Source organism: Zea mays, chromosome 4 (assembly GCF_902167145.1).
Source record: "Zea mays cultivar B73 chromosome 4, Zm-B73-REFERENCE-NAM-5.0, whole genome shotgun sequence".
Taxonomy (NCBI): Eukaryota; Viridiplantae; Streptophyta; class Magnoliopsida; order Poales; family Poaceae; genus Zea; species Zea mays.
The window spans coordinates 196,912,948-196,937,194 of record NC_050099.1 but is presented as its reverse complement, the minus strand read 5'-3'; the positions used below and the strand labels follow the sequence as shown (position 1 = coordinate 196,937,194).

Sequence of the window (24,247 nt, the reverse complement as noted above, 5' to 3'; positions counted from 1 at the left end):
GTGATTAATTGTGACAATCAGCCGAGTTCTTTGCATTTCCAGCGAGTTACAAGCATGTAAAATATTACATTTCCATGCATAATATTTTTTTCTATGGATCTAACTTGTGAGTCATTTTTATAAACCAACCAAATATATGGATTATGAAACTTTTTCTCATAACAGTATAACATACATTTGTCTATGATTAAAAATTCTAAATTAACTTTTTAGAATAATTTGTGTGATATTGATAATGTTTTCCATACGTATTTTACATATTATAGTGATGTTTGTCGTTCTGTATCAATGTTTCATACAAATCTTTTACTTCTGTCACAAATCTTTTACTTCTGTCACAATGCACGGACACATATCTATAACAATATAAGTCATATATGTACATAAGTTATCGTGTTATTATACGATTCCGTTGCAACGCACGGTCACTCACCTAATAATATCTTATTTCAGACCATGAGTACCCCCCTTGTGGGCACTGGGGCCGGCAACTTCAGCAGTCAGCACGAGAACAAAGGTAGCAAAGCACCGGGCAGCTTTCCCTTTACGCTTCCCAGTTCCCACTCCACTCATCCTCACGCGCCGCCGCCAACCGGCGAGCAAACCGAACGAACCAGCAATGCCGGCGGCCGATCCCCCCGTCACTGACGCGGTCCCCGATGAAGATGCGGCTCCCCGACCATCTCCACCTCCGCCGCCGCCGCGGCCCCGGCCCCTCTCCCTCGCCTCCGCGCTCCCATTCTGGTTCTACTTCGCCGCCGCCGTCTCCCTCCTCGCGCTCCTCCTCCCCCACCTCCTGCCTCCCTCCTCTCCCGCGCCTCTCCCGCCTCTCCTCCTTGGACACCTCGCCGCAGGCCGCTTCCTCAAGCTCGATCCAGCCCCCGGCCTGTTCGCCGTGACCTCCCGCCCCACGGCCGCCGCCGGCGACTCCCCCGCGCACCGCGTCCTCGTCCTCCCTGGCCTCGCCGCGGGCTCCTTGTCCTTCCGCCGCGTCCTCTCGTCGCTCTCCTCCCGCGGCGTCCACGCCGCGGCGCTCGACCTCCCAGGCCAGGGCCTCTCCCCGGCGTCGCCCGCCGCGACCGCGCCCGCCCGGACCAGCGCGCTGCGGGAGATCATGAACCGAGGCGTGTTCCACGCCTTCGAGCATCTCGTGCAGACCGGCGAGGTCCCGTACCAGGAGGAGGAACCAGCCGCCTCGGCGGCGCGGTCTCCGCACGCGCCCGACGAGGCGGCCGCGGCCGTCGCGCGCGCCGCGGAGGCGCTCGGCGTGGGCCCCGTCCACCTCGTCCTCCACGACTCCGCGCTCGCGGCCGGGGCCGCGTTCGCGTCTGCCAACCCGGGGGCCGTGCGGAGCGTGACGCTGGTCGACGCCACCGCGTCCCTGCCGGCGTTCCCGGCCGCGGTCTTCGACGTGCCCGTGCTGGGGAGGCTGGTGCTCCGGGTGCCGGCGCTGTTCCGCGGCCTGGTGCGGCTGTGCTGCGTCCGGGGGGTCGGCGCCGAGGAGGCAGAGGCGTACCGAGCAGCGATGCGTGGGGAGGGGAAGGCAGAGGCGGTGGTCGAGGCATGGAAGTCGATGAACCACAGCTTCCAGCTTGGGGAGTGGAGGGTCTCTTCGGAGGAGGTGAGGAGGCTGCCGATGCTGGTGCTGTGGTCGGGTTCTTGGTCAGATATGTGGATCGACGAGGGGAAGAAAGTGGCGGCTGCATTGCCTGACGCCAAATTCATCTACCACTCCGGCGGCCGATGGCCTCAGGTAAGTGTGGTGATATAAGTTTACTTGTCAATTTCATCTTGTGAGGTTGAACGAAATGCTATACTGTAAATAAAAAATTTCTAATTTTTTTTGGAGATGATCAACATCAGCAGGTACTCCACAACTTTTCCATCTTGTTATGAATTTTGTCAGTGAAATTTCTTTAAATCGGTTCTTTTATAGCATCTCCAAGAGACTTGCTAAATAGCTTGTTAAGTTAAATTTTAGCTATTTAATAGTATAATAGCCAGTGGCGGAGCGCTCGGTATGGCGAGCTATGGCGCTCGCCATACCTTACTCGACTGCTGGGAGCCAGAGCTTGGTAGCGAGGTAGACGTGGACGGGTATGGAACTTCGGCGAGGCAAAGATGTCGATGAAGAAGCGCGTTTATGTCGGCGGCTCCGCGTTCAAGCTGCTCCGCACGGTCATCGTCTTCGCGCTCGCCGCCTCCCTCCATGCCTCCTTGTCCTGTTCGCCATGGGTCCTCGTGCTCATGGGGCCGGAACGCTCGCACCCTACCTCGCCGAGCCCGGCTCCGCCTATGTGCTCAGCTCCGCGGCCCCACCTGACGACGCTTCTACCTCCGCGTCATGCGCAGCTCTGCAGCCCCGCCCGACGGCGTGAGTGCCCTGCCTGGCTGCCTCAGCCCACGCGCAACTCCACAGCACCACTCGACGACGCGAGTCTGAACAGCTCCATTGCCTGAGCGTCTCCACTGCCATACCTTATTATCTGTTTGCGCTCCGCCACTGATAATAGCTCTCCAACAGACTAGCTATTTAACTTTCTAATCTATCTGGCTCTCTAAATTAACTCTCTCACTAGCCAAATTTGGCTAGCAACTCTCGCTATCTAAGCTAACTTGTATGTTGGAGAGTCTGTTGGAATGAGACGTTATATATAGAGTTTAATATCTATAGAGAGTAAAAATCATGTTCTTATTCCGGCTGATTGACTGAGTTGACTGTCCTGCCTGTCCATGTTCTTATTGTATCCCCATTCTCCCTTCAGAAGTCTCACCTTAGTCCTTAGGCACGACTGCATTTTCAAGCAGGCATTGCTAAGTCTTTGCATCCCCCAGTATAATAACCAAGTACCGAGCTGAGATGACGATATTGTTGTTTCTGTTGTGTTGCGCAGGTCGATGCCTTTGAGGAAATTTCAGGGGTGATCACCGAGTTTGTAACCTCAGCTGAGGAAGCTGGAAGCAGCAGGTGGTGACGTTGAGTAGGATATATACACTCCTTCGAGGATCGTTGAGCAAATGTAACCTGGAGCAGTTTTCAGACCTTTTAGTTGGTGGGTGCAGTGACAAGTGCAACTTGAGATTTTTTGTTCCTGGAGAGTTTCTGCTTGCAGCGTCTGTACCGAGTTCTGACTTTACACTAGCGTGTTTTTTTTAACTTTAATTTGTTGCTAAATGGTGTACTTGTTGTCTTGCTTCAGTTTGTAAAACGTGTGTCACTGACTCATGCTAGTGTAGTAGCATGTACTCAGTTTAGCGTCGTTTTGAGGTAGCGTGTTCTGAGTAATCACTTGTTCTGAGTAAGGCTCTGCATTGCAGCAATGGTTGCCGATATCTCTCCGCCAAGGTGGTTTCGGGACAGGTTCAGGTAGTTGAGTATTCGGCTATTAATGGTTATTTCGACTGAGGTCTAGGTAGGTGAGCAAGTACTTCCCATCTCCGGCGACGCACCAGTGCCGGAAACCGGCAGGAAGCCACCGGACAGGGAGCCGGTCGCCGGCGATCCAGCGCATCGGATCGGGCGGCGGAGCAACCAACGGAGGACTCCGCATCGGATCGGGCGGTGGAGCAACCAACGGAGGACTCTGGTCGTTTTGAAAAACGGGGTAGGCGATCACAGGGCCACCTCCTTCGTTACTAAGCTCCGGTTATGGCTGATGATGCTCGACAGCGGTTAAACCTAGCAAGAAGCACAAAATACCAAAGTTGTGGGTGTTATAATACTAGAAATGCAATTGCTTCGTTCGGGATAATAATTTTACGAAGCCCAGACATGGGGATACCTCCGTTCCAAAAAAAACTCGGCGTAGAGGCATAGCCTACGGGCTACGGCAACATGAAATTGAGTTTTGCCAACTGTTCTCGCCGCGCCCACTGCCTGCCTTCGCGTCGCCCAGCAGCGAGCTGCAGCACATCCGACGCTCCCCCCTCGTCGTTCCTGCAGCAGCGACCACCACACCTCGTCTTGGCGCGCCTGCTGGACTACCTCCCTCCCGGATTCACCCATTTCCGCCAAAATTGTTGTACGTGTCCTCCTCCACGACGACCATCTTGTTCGGAGCACCTTCGTGACCTTCGATCGTGCCATAAGCCTTGTCCTTCGTGACCGCGTCAAGCTTCACCCACACGCGGGCCGCCATGTACCTCGACCGCTTGTCTCCCCTCGAGCTCTAATTGCCTCCTTGGCGATCGAGACCTTGTTGTCTCCCTCTCCTACTAGTAATTTTATCGGAGCATCTCCCCTGGTTCTTTTCGCGCACTCCATGGCTTCACAACCCTCCCCCACCGATTGGATGGTCGGCTCCAGAGCCTCCTTCCACACTACTCCTACCACTAGCTTGTTATTCCACTCCCATCCTCCACACCCCTTCCATCCTCCCTCTATCGTTGTGGGCAACGGTTCCACCCTCCCAGTCACCTCAGTAGGTGCATCGGTTCTTATGAGACCATTCTACCTTAACGACATCCTTGTTGTTCCTGGTCTGACTCTCATCCCCTTCTCTCGGTTCGTCGCTTCACTAGTGACAACCACTGTTCTATGGAGTTTGATCCCTGGGGCTCACTATACGCCACCTTCCCACTCGTGATGTGCTTGATCGATGTGATAGCACCGGGCCCCCTCTACTCTATTCACTTACCGGAGGCCTCTGCCATGTTGTTGGCCACAACCCGGTACTTGACTTCGGCGTTGGAGTGGGAGACGATGGGCTGCCGCTTGGCAGCCCAGGAGATGAGGTTGAAGCCCAGGAACACGGTGTAACCGGAAGTGGACTGACACGTGTCGGGATAGCTAGCCTAGTCAGCGTCGGTGTAGACCATGAAAGTCGCCTAGAGGAGGGTGAATAAGCGAAACCTGAAATTTATATCTTTAAACACACACTACAAGTCGGGGTTAGCGTTAGAATTAAATTCAAGTCTGAAGAGAGGGAAAAACAAATCAAACAAGAATCAAGGCGAGTGAACACGATGATTTGTTTTACCGAGGTTCGGTTCCAAAGAACCTAGTCCCCGTTGAGGAGGTCACAAAGACCGGGTCTATTTCAACACTTTCCCTCTCTCAAACGGTCACTTAGACCGAGTGAGCCTTCTTCCTTAATCTCACGGGTCACTAAGACCCCACAAGGACCACCACACACATGGTGTCTCTTGCTTCGCTTACAAATCACTTGAGAATAAGAATGGGAAAAGAAAAAGGCCAATCCAAGCGACAAGAGCAACAAAAGAACACAAAACACCCTCTCTCAAGTCCCTAATGGAATTGAGTTGATTTGGAGGCTTAGAGAGGATTCAATCTATTTGATGTGTCTTGGAGTGGAGTCTTTTGCTCTTGTATTGAATGAGATGTTTGGAATGCTTGGATCGATATGAATGAGGTGGTTGGTGGTATTTATAGCCCTCAACCACTTCCATAGCCGTTGGGAAGCCTACTGGCGATGGGCGCACCGGACAGTCCGGTGCGCCACCGGACACCCACAGTTCATTGTTCGGTGCTCCGCCACGTCAGTTAACCGTTAGGGTTAGAGCTGGTCGACCGTTGGAGCCTTTGTCTTCTTGCGGCACCAGACAGTCCGGTGCCACACCAGACAGTCCGGTGCCCTCTGACTTCTGGATTGCACTGTTCATCGTGGCAGGTGCTTTTGCAGTCGACCGTTGGTGCGTGAGAGCCATTGCTCCGCTGGCTCACCGGACAGTCCGGCGAATTATTGAGAGCACCTAGAGGGGGGGGGGGGTGAATAGGTGATCCTGTGAAAACTTAAACTTATAGCCACAAAAACTTGTTAAGTGTTAGCACAATAATTGCCAAGTGGCTAGAGAGGAGTCTCAACAAAACACAATACCACAAGAGATCAAACACAGAGATGACACAGTGGTTTATCCCGTGGTTCGGCCAAGACCAACGCTTGCCTACTCCACGTTGTGGCGTCCCAACGGACGAGGGTTGCAATCAACCCCTCTCAAGCGGTCCAAAGACCAACTTGAATACCACGGTGTTTTGCTTTGCCTTTCAATATCCCGTTTGCGAGGAATCTCCACAACTTGGAGCCTCTCGCCCTTACACTTAAGATTCACAAAGAATTACGGAGTAAGGGAGAACTAGCAACGCACACAAGACTCAGAATCAGAGCAACAACACGCACACAAGTCGCAACAAGAGCTCGCAACACAACTCAATGAGTTCACAACTCAACAAGAGCTCTAGATGCTATCACAATGAACCAAATGCGTGGAATCGATGTCTTGGTGCTTAGGAATGTTGTAGGAATGCTTGGTGTACTCCTCCATGTGCCTAGGGGTCCCTTTTATAGCCCCAAGGCAGCTAGGAGCCGTTGAGAGCAATCCAGGAAGGCTGATCTTGCCTTCTGTCATCGGGCGCACCGGACAGTCCGGTGCACACCGGACACTGTCCGGTGCCCGATTTCCTTCCTTAAACAGCGCAGTCGACCGTTGCAGATCTGGGAGCCGTTGGCGCACCGAACATGTCCGGTGCACACCGGACAGTCCGGTGCCCCATTCCGACCGTTGGCTCGGCCACGTGTCCCGCGCAGATCGCGCGGCCGACCGTTGGCTCACCGGACAGTCCGGTGCACACCGGACAGTCCGGTGAATTTTAGCCGTACGCCGTCGGCAAATTCCCGAGAGCGGCCACTTCGCTCGAGGCAACCTGCACCACCGGACACTGTCCGGTGCACCACCGGACACTGTCCGGTGCACCATCGGACAGTCCGGTGCCCCAGACCGAAACAGCCTCCTGGCTGTACACAGCCAACTCTCCTCTTTTCTTCTTCTTCCTGTTTCTGATACTTAGACAAGTATATTAGTACACAAAACCAATGTACTAAGACTTAGGAACATACCTTTGCTCTTGATTTGCACTTTGTTCATCCATGGGCATAGATTCACATTTAAGCACTTGTGTTGGCACTCAATCACCAAAATACTTAGAAATGGCCCAAGGGCACATTTCCCTTTCAATCTCCCCTTTTTTGGTGATTTATGCCAACACAACATAAAGCAACTAGAACAAGTGCAATATCACTTCAAATAAAAACTCAAATTCATTTTGATTCAATTTGGCATATATGGATCATCCTTTGCCACCACTTGGTTTGTTTTTGCAAATCAAACTCAAAATCCTATCTCTAAGTCAAATCCACTTGTAGAGACATAAAGAGAGGTTTTCCAAAGAAAATTGATTCAAGATTCCAAAAACTCCCCCTTTTTCCCATAATCAACACTTCTCCCCACAAGAGGCCAACTTTTGACAAAAGAGACAATGCAAGAGTTTTGACAAACCAAAAAGCTCTATTTGACTATTTTCAAAATTTCTCAAGTGGTAGCTGATCCATTTATTGCTTTGGCCTTTATTTTCTCCCCCTTTGGCATCAAGCACCAAAACGGGATCAATCTTGGCCCTTTAACCCCATTGCCTCACCACAATTTTCAATTAAGAGCAAATAGGCAATAAGAGTCTAAAGATGAACTTGGAATAAGTTACCCTCTCATCGGAGTGCAGTGGAAGTCTTTCATGGTCCAAGTCCACCTTTTTCCCTTTCAATCCATCTTCGAGACTAAATCATCAAACTCAAGCACATGGTTAGTCTTCAAAGAGTCAAGTTGTAACATATCTCCCCCTAAACATGTGCATCACTTTGCAACGGACTTGTGAGGTCCAGGGAGTGTTTGTACAACTTGAGCACCATAATAAGCAACAAAATGCAAAAAGGAACATGATCAAAAGCATAAACACATGTATGCTACATTTCAATCCAAGTTCCGCGAATCTAAGACATTTAGCTCACTACGCAGCCTGCAAAAGGTCTTCTCATCTAGAGGCTTGGTAAAGATATCGGCTAGCTGGTTCTCGGTGCTAACATGAAACACTTCGATATCTCCCTTTTGCTGGTGGTCTCTCAAAAAGTGATGCCGGATGTCAATGTGCTTTGTGCGGCTGTGCTCAACAGGATTTTCCGCCATGCGGATAGCACTCTCATTATCACATAGGAGTGGGACTTTGCTCAGATTGTAGCCAAAGTCCCTGAGGGTTTGCCTCATCCAAAGTAGTTGCGCGCAACACTGTCCTGCGGCAACGTACTCGGCCTCAGCGGTGGATAGGGCAACAGAGGTTTGTTTCTTAGAGTTCCATGACACAAGGGACCTTCCTAAGAATTGGCACGTCCCCGATGTACTCTTCCTATCGACCTTACATCCAGCATAGTCGGAGTCTGAGTATCCAACCAAGTCAAAGGTAGACCCCTTTGGATACCAGAGCCCGAAGCAAGGCGTAGCAACCAAATATCTAAGAATTCGCTTCACCGCCACTAAGTGACACTCCTTAGGATCGGATTGAAATCTAGCACACATGCATATGCTAAGCATAATATCCGGTCTACTAGCACATAAATAAAGTAAAGACCCTATAATTGACCGGTATGCTTTTTGATCAACGGACTTACCTCCTTTGTTGAGGTCGGTGTGTCCGTCGGTCCCCATCGGAGTCTTTGCGGGCTTGGCGTCCTTCATCCCAAACCGCTTTAGCAGATCTTGCGTGTACTTCGTTTGGGAGATGAAGGTGCCGTCCTTGAGTTGCTTCACTTGAAACCCAAGGAAGTAGTTCAACTCGCCCATCATCGACATCTCGAATTTCTGCGTCATCACCCTGCTAAACTCTTCACAAGACTTTTGGTTAGTAGAACCAAATATTATGTCATCGACATAAATTTGGCACACAAACAAATCACCATCACATGTCTTAGTGAACAGAGTTGGATCGGCTTTCCCAACCTTGAAAGCATTAGCAAGTAAAAAGTCTCTAAGGCATTCATACCATGCTCTTGGGGCTTGCTTAAGTCCATAGAGCGCCTTAGAGAGTTTACACACGTGGTCGGGGTACCGTTCATCCTCGAAGCCAGGGGGTTGCTCCACGTACACCTCCTCCTTGATTGGCCCGTTGAGGAAAGCGCTCTTCATATCCATTTGGAACAACCTGAAAGAATGGTGAGCGGCATATGCTAGCAAGATACGAATTGATTCTAGCCTAGCCACAGGAGCAAACGTCTCCTCAAAGTCCAAACCTGCGACTTGGGCATAACCTTTTGCCACAAGTCGAGCCTTGTTCCTCGTCACCACCCCGTGCTCGTCCTGTTTGTTGCGGAACACCCACTTGGTTCCCACAACATTTTGCTTGGGACGAGGCACCAGTGTCCAAACTTCATTGCGCTTGAAGTTGTTGAGTTCCTCCTGCATGGCCAATACCCAATACGGATCTAGCAAGGCCTCCTCTACCCTGAAAGGCTCAATAGAAGAGACAAAGGAGTAATGCTCACAAAAATTAACTAATCGAGATCGAGTAGTTACTCCCTTGCTAATGTCACCCAGAATTTGGTCGACGGGATGATCCCTTTGAATCATCGCTCGAACTTGGATTGGAGGTGCCGGTTGCGCTTCTTCCTCCATCACGTGAACATCTTGTGCTCCCCCTTGATCACACGCCTCCTTTTGATGAACCTGTTCATCATCTTGAGGTGGGGGATGCACCGTTGTTGAGGAAGAAGGTTGATCTCGTTCATCTTGTTCCTGTGGCCGCACTTCTCCAATCGCCATGGTTCGTATAGCGGCCGTCGGAACATCTTCTTCATCTACATCATCACAATCAACAACTTGCTCTCTTGGAGAGCCATTAGTCTCATCAAATACAACGTCGCTAGAGACTTCAACCAAACCCGATGATTTGTTGAAGACTCTATACGCCTTTGTATTTGAGTCATAACCTAACAAAAACCCTTCTACAGCTTTGGGAGCAAATTTAGAATTTCTACCCTTCTTTACTAGAATGTAGCACTTGCTCCCAAATACACGAAAGTAAGATACATTGGGTTTGTTACCGGTTAGTAGCTCATACGAAGTCTTCTTGAGGAGGCGATGAAGGTAGACCCTGTTGATGGCATGGCAAGCCATGTTCACGGCTTCCGACCAAAAACACTCGGGGGTCTTGAATTCTCCAAGCATAGTCCTCGCCATATCTATGAGCGTCCTGTTCTTCCTCTCTACCACACCATTTTGCTGAGGTGTGTAGGGAGCGGAGAACTCATGCTTGATCCCTTCCTCCTCAAGGAACTCCTCCACTTGAAGGTTCTTGAACTCGGACCCGTTGTCGCTCCTTATCTTCTTCACCTTGAGCTCAAACTCATTTTGAGCTCTCCTGAGGAAGCGCTTGAGGGTCCCTTGGGTTTCAGACTTATCCTGCAAAAAGAACACCCAAGTGAAGCGGGAAAAGTCATCAACAATAACTAGACCATACTTACTTCCCCCTATGCTGAGATAGGCGACGGGTCCGAAGAGGTCCATATGCAGCAGCTCCAGGGGTCTTGAAGTGGTCATCACATTCTTGCTGTGATGCGCTCCTCCCACCTGTTTCCCTGCTTGACAAGCTGCACAAGGTCTATCTTTTTCGAAATGAACATTGGTTAGACCTATCACATGTTCTCCCTTTAGAAGCTTGTGGAGGTTCTTCATCCCCACATGTGCTAAGCGGCGATGCCACAGCCAGCCCATGCAAGTCTTAGCCATTAAGCATGCATCTAGACCGGCCTCTTCTTTTGCAAAATCAACTAGGTAAAGCTTGCTGTCTAATACACCCTTAAAAGCTAGTGAACCATCACATCTTCTAAAGACAGACACATCTATATTTGTAAATAGACAGTTATATCCCATATGACATAATTGACTAACAGATAGCAAGTTATATCCAAGACTCTCCACTAGAAACACATTAGAGATAGAATGCTCATTGGAGATTGCAATTTTAACTAGCCCTTTTACCTTGCCTTGATTCCCGTCACCGAATATAATTGAATCTTGGGAATCCTTATTCTTGACGTAGGAGGTGAATATCTTCTCCCCCGTCATATGGTTTGTGCATCCGCTGTCGATAATCCAGCTTGAACCCTCGGATGCATAAACCTGCAAGGCAAATTTAGGCTTGGGACTTAGGTACCCAACTCATGTTGGGTCCTGCAAGGTTAGCACAAATATCCTTAGGGACCCAAATGCAAGTTTTGTCTCTCTTGCATTTTGCCCCTAATTTTCTAGCAATCACCTTTCTATCCTTTCTACAAATTGCAAAGGAAGCATTCAAAGCATGATATATTGTAGAAGGTTCATTCATTACTTTCCTAGGAATATTAACAACATTTCTCCTAGGCATATTATGAACAACATTTCTCCTACCAACATTTCTATCATGCACATAAGAAGAGCTAGAAGCAAACATGGCATGAGAATCAAAGGCATTATATGCATTACAACTCCTATAAGCATTTCTAGGTTGTCTTCTATCATAGTACATAAAGGCATGGTTCTTTTGCACACTACTAGCCATAGGGGCCTTCCCTTTCTCCTTGGCGGAGATGGGAGCCTTATGGCTTGTCAAGTTCTTGGCTTCCCTTTTGTAGCCAAGTCCATCCTTAATTGAGGGGTGTCTACCAATCGTGTAGGCATCCCTAGCAAATTTTAGTTTATCAAAATCACTTTTGCTAGTCTTAAGTTGAGCATTAAGACTAGCCAATTCATCATTAAGTTTGGAAATTGAAACTAGGTGTTCACTACAAGCATCAATGTCAAAATCTTTACACCTATTACAAGTTTCAACAATTTCCACACAAGATGTTGATTTACTTGCTACTTCTAACTTAGCATTCAAATCAGCATTAACACTTTTTAATTTAGAGATGGATTCATGACAAGTGGATAATTCACTAGAAAGCATCTCATTTCTTTTAATTTCTAGAGCAAGAGAATTTTGTGCACTAACAAATTTATCATGCTCCTCATATAAAAGATCCTCTTGTTTTTCTAGTAATCTATTCTTATCATTCAAAGCATCAATCAACTCATTAATCTTATTAATTTTAGATCTATCTAATCCCTTGAATAAGCATGAGTAATCTATCTCATCATCATCACTAGACTCATCCTCACTTGAAGAAGCATAAGTACTAGTATCATGAGTGCTTACTTTCTTCTCCCTTGCCATGAGGCAAGTGTGACGCTCGTTGGGGAAGAGGGATGACTTGTTGAAGGCGGTGGCGGCGAGTCCTTCATTGTCGGAGTCGGAGGAGGAGCAATCCGAATCCCACTCCTTTCCTATATGTGCCTCGCCCTTGGCCTTCTTGTAATGCTTCTTCTTCTCCCTTTTGTTCCCCTTTTCCTGGTCACTTTCATTATCGGGACAGTTAGCAATGAAATGACCAATCTTACCACATTTGAAGCACGAGCGCTTCTCCTTTGTCTTGGTCTTGCCTGGCTGTCCCTTGCGACCTTTAAGCGCCGTCTTGAAGCGCTTAATGATGAGGGCCATCTCCTCATTATTGAGCCCGGCCGCCTCAACTTGCGCCACCTTGCTTGGTAGTGCCTCCTTACTCCTCGTTGCCTTGAGAGCGATGGGTTGAGGCTCATGAGTAGGACCGTTCAACGCGTCGTCCACGTATTTCGCCTCCTTGATCATCATTCTCCCGCTTACAAACTTCCCTAGAACTTCTTCGGGCGACATCTTGGTGTACCTAGGATTTTCACGAATATTGTTCACCAAATGAGGATCAAGAACGGTAAATGACCTTAGCATTAGGCGGACGACGTCGTGGTCCGTCCATCGCGTGCTCCCGTAGCTCCTTATTTTTTTGATAAGGGTCTTGAGCCGGTTGTATGTTTGAGTTGGCTCCTCGCCCCTTATCATTGCGAATCGTCCAAGCTCGCCCTCCACCAACTCCATCTTGGTGAGCAAGGTGACATCATTCCCCTCATGAGAGATTTTGAGGGTGTCCCAGATCTGCTTGGCATTGTCCAAGCCGCTCACCTTATGGTACTCGTCCCTGCACAAAGAGGCTAGCAACACAGTAGTAGCTTGTGCATTTTTATGAATTTGTTCATTAATAAACATGGGACTATCCGTACTATCAAAGTGCATTCCACTTTCTACAATCTCCCATATGCTAGGATGGAGAGAGAACAAGTGACTACGCATTTTGTGACTCCAAAATCCGTAGTCCTCTCCATCAAAATGAGGAGGTTTACCAAGTGGAATAGAGAATAAATGAGCATTAGTACTTTGAGGAATACGAGAGTAATCAAAAGAAAAGTTCGAATTGACCGGTTTCTTTCTCTCGTATTCGTTGTGGTCGTCGTCCTTTTGGGAGGAAGTAGACTCATCGCTGTCGTAGTAGACGATCTCCTTGATGCGTCTTGTCTTCTTCTTCTTCCCATCTTTGCGTCTGTGGCCCGAGCCCGAGTCGTTGGACTTGTCATCCCTTGGCTCGTTGACGAAGGACTCCTTCTCCTTGTCGTTGATCACGATTCCCTTCCCTTTAGGATCCATCTCTTTGGGCGGTTAGTCCCTTTGTGAAGAGAGCGGCTCTGATACCAATTGAGAGCATCTAGAGGGGGGGGGGGGTGAATAGGTGATCCTGTGAAAACTTAAACTTATAGCCACAAAAACTTGTTAAGTGTTAGCACAATAATTGCCAAGTGGCTAGAGAGGAGTCTCAACAAAACACAATACCACAAGAGATCAAACACAGAGATGACACAGTGGTTTATCCCATGGTTCGGCCAAGACCAACGCTTGCCTACTCCACGTTGTGGCGTCCCAACGGACGAGGGTTGCAATCAACCCCTCTCAAGCGGTCCAAAGACCAACTTGAATACCACGGTGTTTTGCTTTGCCTTTCAATATCCCGTTTGCGAGGAATCTCCACAACTTGGAGCCTCTCGCCCTTACACTTAAGATTCACAAAGAATTACGGAGTAAGGGAGAACTAGCAACGCACACAAGACTCAGAATCAGAGCAACAACACGCACACAAGTCGCAACAAGAGCTCGCAACACAACTCAATGAGTTCACAACTCAACAAGAGCTCTAGATGCTATCACAATGAACCAAATGCGTGGAATCGATGTCTTGGTGCTTAGGAATGTTGTAGGAATGCTTGGTGTACTCCTCCATGCGCCTAGGGGTCCCTTTTATAGCCCCAAGGCAGCTAGGAGCCGTTGAGAGCAATCCAGGAAGGCTGATCTTGCCTTCTGTCATCGGGCGCACCGGACAGTCCGGTGCACACCGGACACTGTCCGGTGCCCGATTTCCTTCCTTAAACAGCGCAGTCGACCGTTGCAGATCTGGGAGCCGTTGGCGCACCGGACATGTCCGGTGCACACCGGACAGTCCGGTGCCCCATTCCGACCGTTGGCTCGGCCACGTGTCCCGCGCAGATCGCGCGGCCGACCGTTGGCCCGGCCGACCGTTGGCTCACCGGACAGTTCGATGCACACCGGACAGTCCGGTGAATTTTAGCCGTACGCCGTCGGCAAATTCCCGAGAGCGACCACTTCGCTCGAGGCATGTCCGGTGCGCCACCGGACACTGTCCGGTGCACCACCGGACAGTCCGGTGCCCCAGACCGAAACAGCCTCCTGGCTGTACACAGCCAACTCTCCTCTTTTCTTCTTCTTCCTGTTTTTGATACTTAGACAAGTATATTAGTACACAAAACCAATGTACTAAGACTTAGGAACATACCTTTGCTCTTGATTTGCACTTTGTTCATCCATGGGCATAGATTCACATTTAAGCACTTGTGTTGGCACTCAATCACCAAAATACTTAGAAATGGCCCAAGGGCACATTTCCCTTTCAATTATAGCGGAGCACGTTCTGGAATTCCCGAGAGTGGCTGGTGAAAGTCGCCTAGAGGGGGGGGGGGTGGATAGGCGGAATCTGAAATTTACAAACTTAAGCACACACTACAAGCCGGGGTTAGCGTTAGAATTAAACCCGAGTCTGAAAGAGAGGGCGAAAAACAAATCACGAGCAAATGAAGCGAATGACACTGTGATTTGTTTTACCGAGGTTCGGTTCTTGAGAACCTACTCCCCGTTGAGGTTGAAAGGATCACGATGCCCAAGAGGGGGGGTGAATTGGGCTTTTCTAAAAATCAACATTAATTAAAACCTAAGCAAGAGCTAAGCAAGAGCCCAACTTCACCCCAACAACTAGCACTAAGATAATAATACTAGAGATACAACAATGCTAAGACAATACTTCAAATACTTGCTAAACAAATACACAATGTAAAATGCTTGAATTAAGTGCGGAATGTAAAGCAAGGTTTAGAAGACTCCTCCAATTTTTCTCGAGGTATCAAAGAGTCGGCACTCTCCACTAGTCCTCGTTGGAGCACCCGCGCAAGGGTATCACTCCCCCTTGGTCCTCGCAAGAACCAAGTGCTCACTACGAGATGATCCTTTGCCACTTCGGCGCGGTGGATCCCTCACGACCGCTTACAAACTTGAGTCGGGTCACCAACAAGATCTCCATGGTGATCACCGAGCTCCCAACGCCACCAAGCCGTCTAGGTTATGCCGATCACCAAGAGTAACAAGCCGTAGACTTTCGCTTGACCAAGAGAAGCCTAATGCAAGTGGTGTGTGCTCTAGGTGGCTCTCGCTAGCGCTAATGAGGAACAAATGCGGGATTAAGATTCTCTAATCTCCTCACTAGGCTTTTGGTGCTTGCAATGCTCTACCAATGTGCTGGAATTAATGTGGGCAACAAGACATTGAATATGGTGGGTGGAGGGGGTATAAATAGCCTTCACCCACCAACTAGCCGTTACCAGCATTGTTCTGCGCATGGGCGCACCGGACAGTCCGGTGCGCCACCGGTGCGCCAACGGTCGACTCCAATGGCTAGTTCTGACAGCTAGCCGTTGGGCAGATGGCACACCGGACAGTGAACAGTCACTGTCCGGTGCACTGTCCGGTGCGCCACTAAAATTCCACTCAGGAACCTTGCGCTCTCGGGTTTCTACGTGGGGAAACCCTTCCCCTGGGCCAGCCTGGCCCCACCTGGCAGAGGGTGCACCAGACAGTCCGGTGCACACCGGACAGTCCAGTGCCCCAAGGCTAGAAACCCTATTTTCTGTTTTATGCTGTTTTTCAAATCAGTTTTTGTTCTAACTTGAGTGTATGTTCTAGAGTGTCACCTAGCACTATATGTGAGTGCGAATGTGCACCAACACTACACTAGAACTCTCTTGGTCAAACTACTCATCGACAACCCCTCTTTATAGTATGGCTAAAAACAAAATAAAAGACCTAACTAAATCACGAGTGTCCTCAACTCCTTGACACTCGGACTACGTAGACCTTCGCTTTTTGTTTCATCGTTTTAGCCGTCGCTTCGAGTTCTTATCTTTGAGATTGTTTTCACCGTTGTAGTACTTCTACCTGTAATGTGACCTAACTTACCATTTGTCTCTGCAAAACACACATTAGTCACATATAACATTACTGTTGGGGACTTGTTCTCAAATGCTAAGAATTAAGAACAAGGCAACACAAAAAATGTTAAGTGTTGAGGTCCTTCGTCCTCCATAACGATATATCCCTTCGGGATATAAAGCATCTCAGACGAAGGTTACGAAGGACATACCTTCGTAAGCATAACAACGAAGAATGAAGCATTCGCATAAATCATAGAATATGAAATAAACATTTAAACACAATTGTCATAGAATTATTTCTACTTGTATAAATGAATATAAATGACTTTGAATTACAAAGGTACCTTCGGTCTTGCAGAAGGCAAAAGTACAAGCGTGATGTGAAAGCAAATGACAGGTTCACGTGAATAGTACAGAGGTACTGTTCATCTATTTATAGGCACAGGTCGCAGCCTGTGACAAATTACAATTATGCCCCTTGCGAAAGTTTATAGCATTGACTCAGACCTATATGTGTAAAAAGGTCATTCTATCTCTATGTCGGTTCAAAACGCCGAAGCTCCATAAAAAGGGACCTTCGACCATCTCTTGGGGACGACTTCAGCCGAAGCTGCTTCTTCGTGTGAGACCTTCGGCGCACCGAAGCACGACCCCAACAGTAGCCCCTTTCGCGGTGCTAGATCGTTCTTCGTAACGAGCTTGACCCGTGAAAAAAGCCTCTTCAGCTTCGGGAAGCCGAAGGTCCAAAAAACACCTTCCCTGAGCTCGTTGCGGAGAAGCGATCCGACTTCCGAGCGCGTGTCGGTCCCACCTTGCAGAGTTACTGTTTGATCCTTGCGGTCCACTGCGCAGCGGGTACGAGTTACTGCGCGCCTGGTGTAACAATTCCGCCGCTTCGCGTTCTTACCTGCAGCACTATATAAACTGACAAGTAGTTGTGAAGTTACCACAGCATTCATTGCTATTTGCACTGTTTTGCTGCCGAAATTTTTCATCGTAGCCGAAGCTTAAGTCCCAAAATCGAACGAAGGTGCTTCTCAACGTCCGCTTCGTCAGAAAGAAGAGCTTCGGAGAGAAGAAAAAAGTAAAAAGTTTCTGACTTCCCAAACTTAAAATCAAATGGCGAGAATTCGATCTACTGCCAAAGTTGTACGTGAGGGAGACGAAGCCGAAGGTTCAAACACTGTGCCCATCTCCGAAGCGATGCAGCGCTCCGGTCTAGTGACTGCGGAAGAGAGACCTGGTGCCGAAGCAAACCCGACAACAGCCGAAGAAGAAAACATTGATGGGACTGACTCCGGAGATGACTACCACATGGCTACACCCAGCAAGCCCAGTCACCTAGATTTTGGAAAATCAACTGTTTCAAAGGCTGACCTTGCGAAGATGGTAAAAGCAGGTTTCTTCAAAGAAGATCAGAAGAAGCTACTTCGCTTCGGGGGAGAGGAGACTACCCCGAAGCCAGAGAAGGATGAGATTGTAATTTTCAAAGGCTTTTTAAAAGCTGGGCTGAGATTTCCTCTCCATGGAATTATTGGAGATGTGTTGCAAAAGTTTGGCATTTATTTTCACCAATTGACTCCTAACGCCATCGTTAGACTCAATGTTTATATCTGGGCCCTCCGAAGCCAAGCTGTGGAACCGTTTGCCGACAGCTTCTGCCGGGCCCACGAATTACATTACCAAACAAAGGCCAGAACAGACGGACTACATGATAATTTCGGCTGTTACAATTTTGCCTACCGGAAGACAACAAAGTGTCCTGTCATCAGCTACCGAAGCAAATGGCCAGCAGGCTGGAAGTCTGAGTGGTTCTACGTAAAAGTTGACGAAGATAGAGAAAAATTGGTACAAAGCCCTCTGGAATTAACCTTCGGAGAGACAAGGCCACACTGCCACATCGGCGATTTAAAGGGTCCTACCTGGGCCGCTCTGGGTGAATTCGAAATTATTTCAGAACATATTGGCACCAGGGATCTAGTTCAGGAATTTTTGGCATTCAGAGTTTTCCCTACTTTAAAAGAGTGGGAGATGCCGAAGCTGGAGGGAGAGAAGAAGGAGGGGGAGCTTGTTCGTCTGCCTTATCACTTTAAATTCAAGAAGTACTTTAAGAAACCCTGCAAAGAGTGGTTAGACACAGTTGAGACAATGTGCAATGAAATCTTGGGGAATTACTCCAAAAAGGAGGATCAATTAATGACAGCAGCCTTCGGCACCCGACCGAAGCGAAGGCTGAACCGAGTATTCGATGCCCTGGGCTTCGAGTATCCAGACTATGAGCAGTTGAATAAGGGTGCCGGAGGCCACAAAAGAAAAAGAGTGGCTGAAATTCTGACCAAGGATGAAGAGCAACCAGCAGCAGAGAAGAAAATTCCGAAGAAAAGGAAAATATCAACTCCGAAACGGAAAATTTCCGAAGAAGAGAGAACCCCCACACCGCCTTCTACTAGCGACATAGAAGAAATTTTAAAGGTAATGACTGAACCCATGCCTACGAAGCTAAGTCCACTAGGGCTCCAACTGACGAAGCTTTTTCGAAAGGTGGACGAGCCGGATCAGACGAAGACAAGCAAACCCAAGCGGCAAAGAATCATTGCGGTAACTGAAGTTATCGATAAGACGCCGCCAAGGGCGTCAATCCAAAAAACGGCAGCTGCCGAAGGTGAAGCAATCGTTGAAGGTGTAGCTTCGGAGGTCGCGGCTACCGAAGCCGCTACAGCCGAAGATACAAACTTAGAAACCACGATTATGAATATCAACAAGATTTTGGAAGACATGGCCGCGGAAGAAACTGGTGCTACTACTGAAAAAACCATGGCCACAGTGCCTGAAAAAGGAAAAGAAATAGCCGAAGACCCTTCGGATGACGAAGCATACACTTTCCAGAACTTAGTTGGGCAAAAACTGACGAAGGAGGAAATAGAAGAACTTAAAGAATACGCCAAGTCTTGCGGGTACAAGTCAGGTGCCCTCCTATTTGGGGGTGTAGATGATGAACAACTGGGCTGCATCCGGGACTCAGCTGGGGCTAAGGTCATCGGTACTTTATCAAAGAGTATCGGTTTTCCGAAGCTGGAGTCAGACATCAGCCGCTACCGACGACAACATGTCGTTGGTAGTTTATTTTATTCTAACTTCAAGGTGAATGACTTGTTTCTTAACTTTTATTGCTTCTAATAAAAATATGACTGACGAAGGTTGTGTTTGTGTAGAGTATGCTATTGAGCAAGGCTTTGCAAATGCAGCAGGATCTTGAAGATAAAAAGCATGAAGTTATAATTGAAAATTTGGAAAACAAAATAAAGGAACAATCAGATGCTTTTGAGAAAAAGAACTTTGAACTCCAGGCAGCGGAAGGTTTACTGGCGGAAGCTGAAGCAAAAATATTAGAACTGAACACGAAGCTTCTCCGCCAGTCTGAGCAGTTCGAACAAGAAAAACAAGATCTCAATGCAAAACTTGAAGCCGAAGCTCAGCAAAATTCGGATTTGAGAAAATTATTGACAAATCTTCAAGAAAAATGCCTAGAATTTAGCAACAAGTGCATTCAGCGACTAAGAAAGATTTTTCATTCGGTTGGAGCTAGCAGCGAAAAATTTACCCCCTCAGCTGAAGACCTACCACAAACCTTCGAACACATTGAGGGGGAAATTGACGAGCTCGACGAAGTCATAGCTGGGCATGGTGATTTCTGTGCCTGGGTAGCTTCTCGAGGGACTGCTGCAGCCTTCATGAAGGCTGGCTGTGAACATGGAAAAGTTGTTAACAGGCCCACCTTCGCCTTATCTCCATCAATCCTGGATGATATGCCTGACCTTGCCCGAAGTATCTCCAACAGATTTATAAAAATGATATGGACAAAAGGCGGGCGGGAGAAGGCTGGAGATGAAGCACGAAGCCATCTTGAACCAGTAAGAGATAATACTTCGTACTTACCTTTTTCTTTGCACTTGATTTTTACTCACGGTTCCTTGATTTATGTAGAATGACGAAGGTGAAGATGATGTCTAAGTTATGTCGCCGAAACTGTCTCCGAAGCTGAAGCTTAATGAAGATCAGTAGAAATGTACTATAGGAAAAAACTCAGGATACTTTTGTAACAAGTTTTGTAAATACAATTGAACTGTTCTCAAGGAACTTTGTACATACCTTGTAATATATCCTTACCCTTTGATTGAGTCGCTTTGTTGTGGACGAAATCAGTATTTTGAGCCGAAGGCGAAAAAAAAAAAAACACCTTCCCTTCTTTTCGTACACAACGAAGCCTAAACGGTCGCTTCCTCTTTTTGCCAAAGCTTTTCTTCACATAGCAAAACATAAAAACTACTTCTTCTTTCTGCCGAAGCTTTTACATAGCAAGACATAAAAGACTACTTCTTCTTTCTGCCGAAGCTTTTACATAGCAAAACATAAAAGACTGCTACTTTTATATACAATGATTCACGAAAATCCAGTTCTCCCTTATACTGAAACTTTTCTTCGTGCCAAAGCAACGGAACTTTTTACTTTTGCACACAACATAGCGTAACAAGTCATAAAAAGGCACTTCTCCGAAGCTTTTTTGCCGAAGCAACCACTTGAGAACACAAATGCTATGAATGAATGCTTATGCATGCGAATGTTATGATGTAATGTAATGCACGAATGAATGTCCGAAGCATATGTCCGAAGCCATATTGTCAGCCATTACTTGGAAACAACCACACATTAGCTCTGCATTCCCTTAGGAACGACTTTGGAGCTTCTTCGCCTCTTACTTAGGCAATATCAGCGTTGACTTTTCGCTGTAAGCTCTGCATCCCCTTAGGGACGTCTTTGGAGCTTCTTCGTCTTTTACTTAGACGGTATAAGCTCTGCATTCCCTTGGGAACGTCTTTGGAGCTTCTTCGCCTTTTACTTTCGGCGGAATCAGCGTTGACTTTTCGCTGTAAGCTCTGCATCCCCTTAGGGACGTCTTTGGAGCTTCTTCTCTTTTTCAGTTTCGGCACTCGATGGTGCGCTTCTCAGCCTTTACATGTACATCTTTTGGGGGATTTTGCTCTTATAAAACTAAAAAGAAAAATTACATGTGATGGCCCCATTAAAAACCTTTCTCCCCCTTTAGAAAGGAAAAGGGTGCCATGAAAAAGAAAAGAAAAGTCAAAATTACATCGAGTTATACATAAAACCGCCGAAGCTCATCCGCATTCCAAGATCTTGGAATCTCATTGCCATCCATGTCCTTCAGTCTGTACGAACCAGGCCTTGACGAAGATGCTACTAAGAAAGGCCCTTCCCATTTCAGTTGCAATTTGCCCACTGTATCCGGATTGGCCACTCTCCGAAGCACCAAGTGTCCTGGCTCAATATTTTTTAGCCGGACCTTTCTATCCCGCCATTTAACCGTTTCAGCCTGGTACTTATTGATATTCTCCACGGCCTGAAGCCTGATCCCTTCTAGGGCATCTTTTTCCACGAGACAAGTATCTTCGGGACCTGATTCTGCCGAAGCTACCACTCTTATTGATCCAGCTTTGGCTTCTTCCGGGGTTATTGCTTCGTCACCAAATAACAACTTAAATGGGGTGAAGCCTGTAGATCTTGATGTTGTTGTGTTATGGCTCCATACCACCTTGGTAAGCTGATCTGGCCACTTTCCCCTTGGTTGATTGAAGATTAGCTTCATTATTCCTGTCATTATGATGCCGTTGGCCCTTTCAACAAGCCCATTTGACTCCGGGTGCCTGACTGATGCAAAGTGGATCTTCGTGCCAATTTGATCACAAAAATTCCTGAATTCTTCGGAGTCAAATTGTGTTCCGTTATCTACAGTTATAGCCTTCGGCACTCCGAAGCGACAGACAATATTCTGCCAGAAAAATTTTTGGACAGTGGCCGAAGTTATTGTAGCTAATGGCTTCGCCTCAATCCACTTGGAAAAATATTCCACAGCAACTACAACATATTTCAGATTGCCCTGAGCCGGTGGTAATGGGCCCAGCAGATCGAGGCCCCACCTTTGCAATGGCCAGATGGGTTGTATTAGCTGTGTTAAAGACGAAGGTTGTTTTTGATCTCTTGCACATTTCTGACAACCTTCGCACTTTTGAACTAATTCAGCTGCATCCGAAGCCGCCTTCGGCCAATAAAATCCCTGACGGAACACTTTTCCAAGTAACGGCCTGGATCCGATATGGGATCCACAAAGGCCTGCATGTATCTCCTTCATTAATTCTATACCTTCGGCTCTAGACAAGCACTTGAGCAGCGGGGCACAAACTCCATGTTTGTATAACTCCCCTTCTATAATAATATATGGACGAGCTCTTGCCTCTATTCTTTTATTATAAGCTTCGTCATCTGATAGGAAGTTGCCCTGAAGATAAGAAATTATTTCAGTTCTCCAATCTTCACTGTACACAGGAGAAATAGTAAGAACTGCTCTTTCAAGTAACTCCACTGAAGGTGCCTTTATTGTTTCAAAGAATACATCCGAAGGTAGCGGCAGCCCCTGTGCTGCAGACCTGGCTAACAAATCAGCATGTTCATTTTGCCCTCGAGGGATATTCTTAACAGAGAATCCTTCGAAGGAAGCTTCGATCCTTCGGACTGTATCTAGGTATTTTTCAAGCTTCGGGTCTTTAGCCTTGCAACTTTTGTCAATATGACCCGAAACAATCTGAGAATCAGTTTTAAGGATCGCCCTCCTGATTCCCATCGCCTTTAGTTTCCGAAGACCCAGGAGTAAGGCTTCGTACTCAGCAATATTATTTGTGCAACTGAAGTCCAGTCTTGCTGCATAGCAAGTTTTAACCTTGGACGGCGAAACCAAAACAGCAGCTGCTCCTGCTCCGAAGGTTCCCCAGGAGCCATCACAAAACACTGTCCATGCTTCGGCATCTTTATTTGCTTCTTCGCCCTGAGCCCCTGGCGTCCAGTCGGCAATAAAATCCGCCAATGTTTGAGACTGGATCGAGGATCTGTGCACATAATCAATGTAAAATTCATTAAGCTCCGCAGCCCATTTTCCAATTCGGCCAGTAGCTTCTTTATTTCTCATGATATCCTTCAACGGCTGCGAAGAAGGAACAATAATATTATATGCCTGAAAATAATGCCGAAGCTTCCTGGATGCCATTAGAACGGCATACAACACCTTCTCCAGTTCTGTATAATTTTTCTTTGAGACACTAAGGACTTCAGATACAAAATATATTGGGACCTGCTTCTTGATTTGTCCATCAAACTTCTCCTGCACAAGTGCCGCACTTACTGCTGAGTGCGAAGCTGCCACATACAACAACAGAGGAGCCCCTGGCACTGGTGGAGTTAATGTTGTTAGATCTATCAGGTATTGCTTGAGTTCTTCGAAAGCTTTTTGTTGAGCTGGGCCCCATTGAAAGACTTCAGCTGATTTTAGCACCTCGAAGAAGGGTAGATTTCTTTCCGCTGATCTGGATATAAATCTGTTAAGAGAAGCCAGTCTTCCTGTCAATCTTTGGGCCCCCTTTCTTGTGGTTGGTGGCTCCATTCGAAGTATAGCTTCGATTTTATTTGGGTTAGCTTCAATTCCCTTTGTTGAAACCAAGCATCCAAGGAACTTACCCTTCTTCACTCCGAAGACACATTTTTCTGGGTTCAGCTTCAGACCAGCTTGTCTGAAGCTGGCGAAGGTCTCCTGTAGATCAGCAATATGGTCTTCTTGCTTCTCGCTTTTTACAATAATGTCATCAACATAGGTCAACACATTTCTGCCTATTTGAGATTGGAGAACCTTCGCAGTCATCCTGCTGAAGCTCCCTCCTGCATTCTTAAGCCCCTCAGGCATCCGAAGATAGCAATATGTACCACTTGGGGTTATGAAACTAGTCTTCGGCTCATCCTCCTTTTTCATCCATATTTGATGATAGCCTGAGTAACAATCCAGGAGACTCATGAGTTCGGAAGAAGCTGCTGCATCAACTAAAGAGTCTATCCGTGGCAGCGGGAACTCATC

The 24,247-nt window shown here is 47.5% G+C and overlaps 1 protein-coding gene across 1 annotated transcript; it reads left to right on the top strand.

Moving 5' to 3' along the window:
* The first annotated feature begins 486 nt into the window (after positions 1-486).
* LOC103654385 (protein AUXIN RESPONSE 4) lies at positions 487-3,303 on the top strand. The gene is made up of 2 exons (XM_008681228.4): positions 487-1,753; positions 2,895-3,303. The coding sequence occupies exons 1-2, from the start codon at positions 620-622 to the stop codon at positions 2,973-2,975; spliced, it is 1,215 nt and encodes a 404-aa protein (XP_008679450.1). The 5' UTR covers positions 487-619; the 3' UTR covers positions 2,976-3,303.
* The last annotated feature ends 20,944 nt before the right edge of the window (positions 3,304-24,247 follow it).

Excerpts from the sequence above, each read along its gene's own strand:
- LOC103654385 (XM_008681228.4), top strand. The coding sequence starts at position 620 with ATGCCGGCGGCCGATCCCCCCGTCACTGACGCGGTCCCCGATGAAGAT. Across the intron at positions 1,754-2,894 it reads CCGGCGGCCGATGGCCTCAG|GTCGATGCCTTTGAGGAAAT; the intron begins GTAAGTGTGGTG and ends TGTGTTGCGCAG.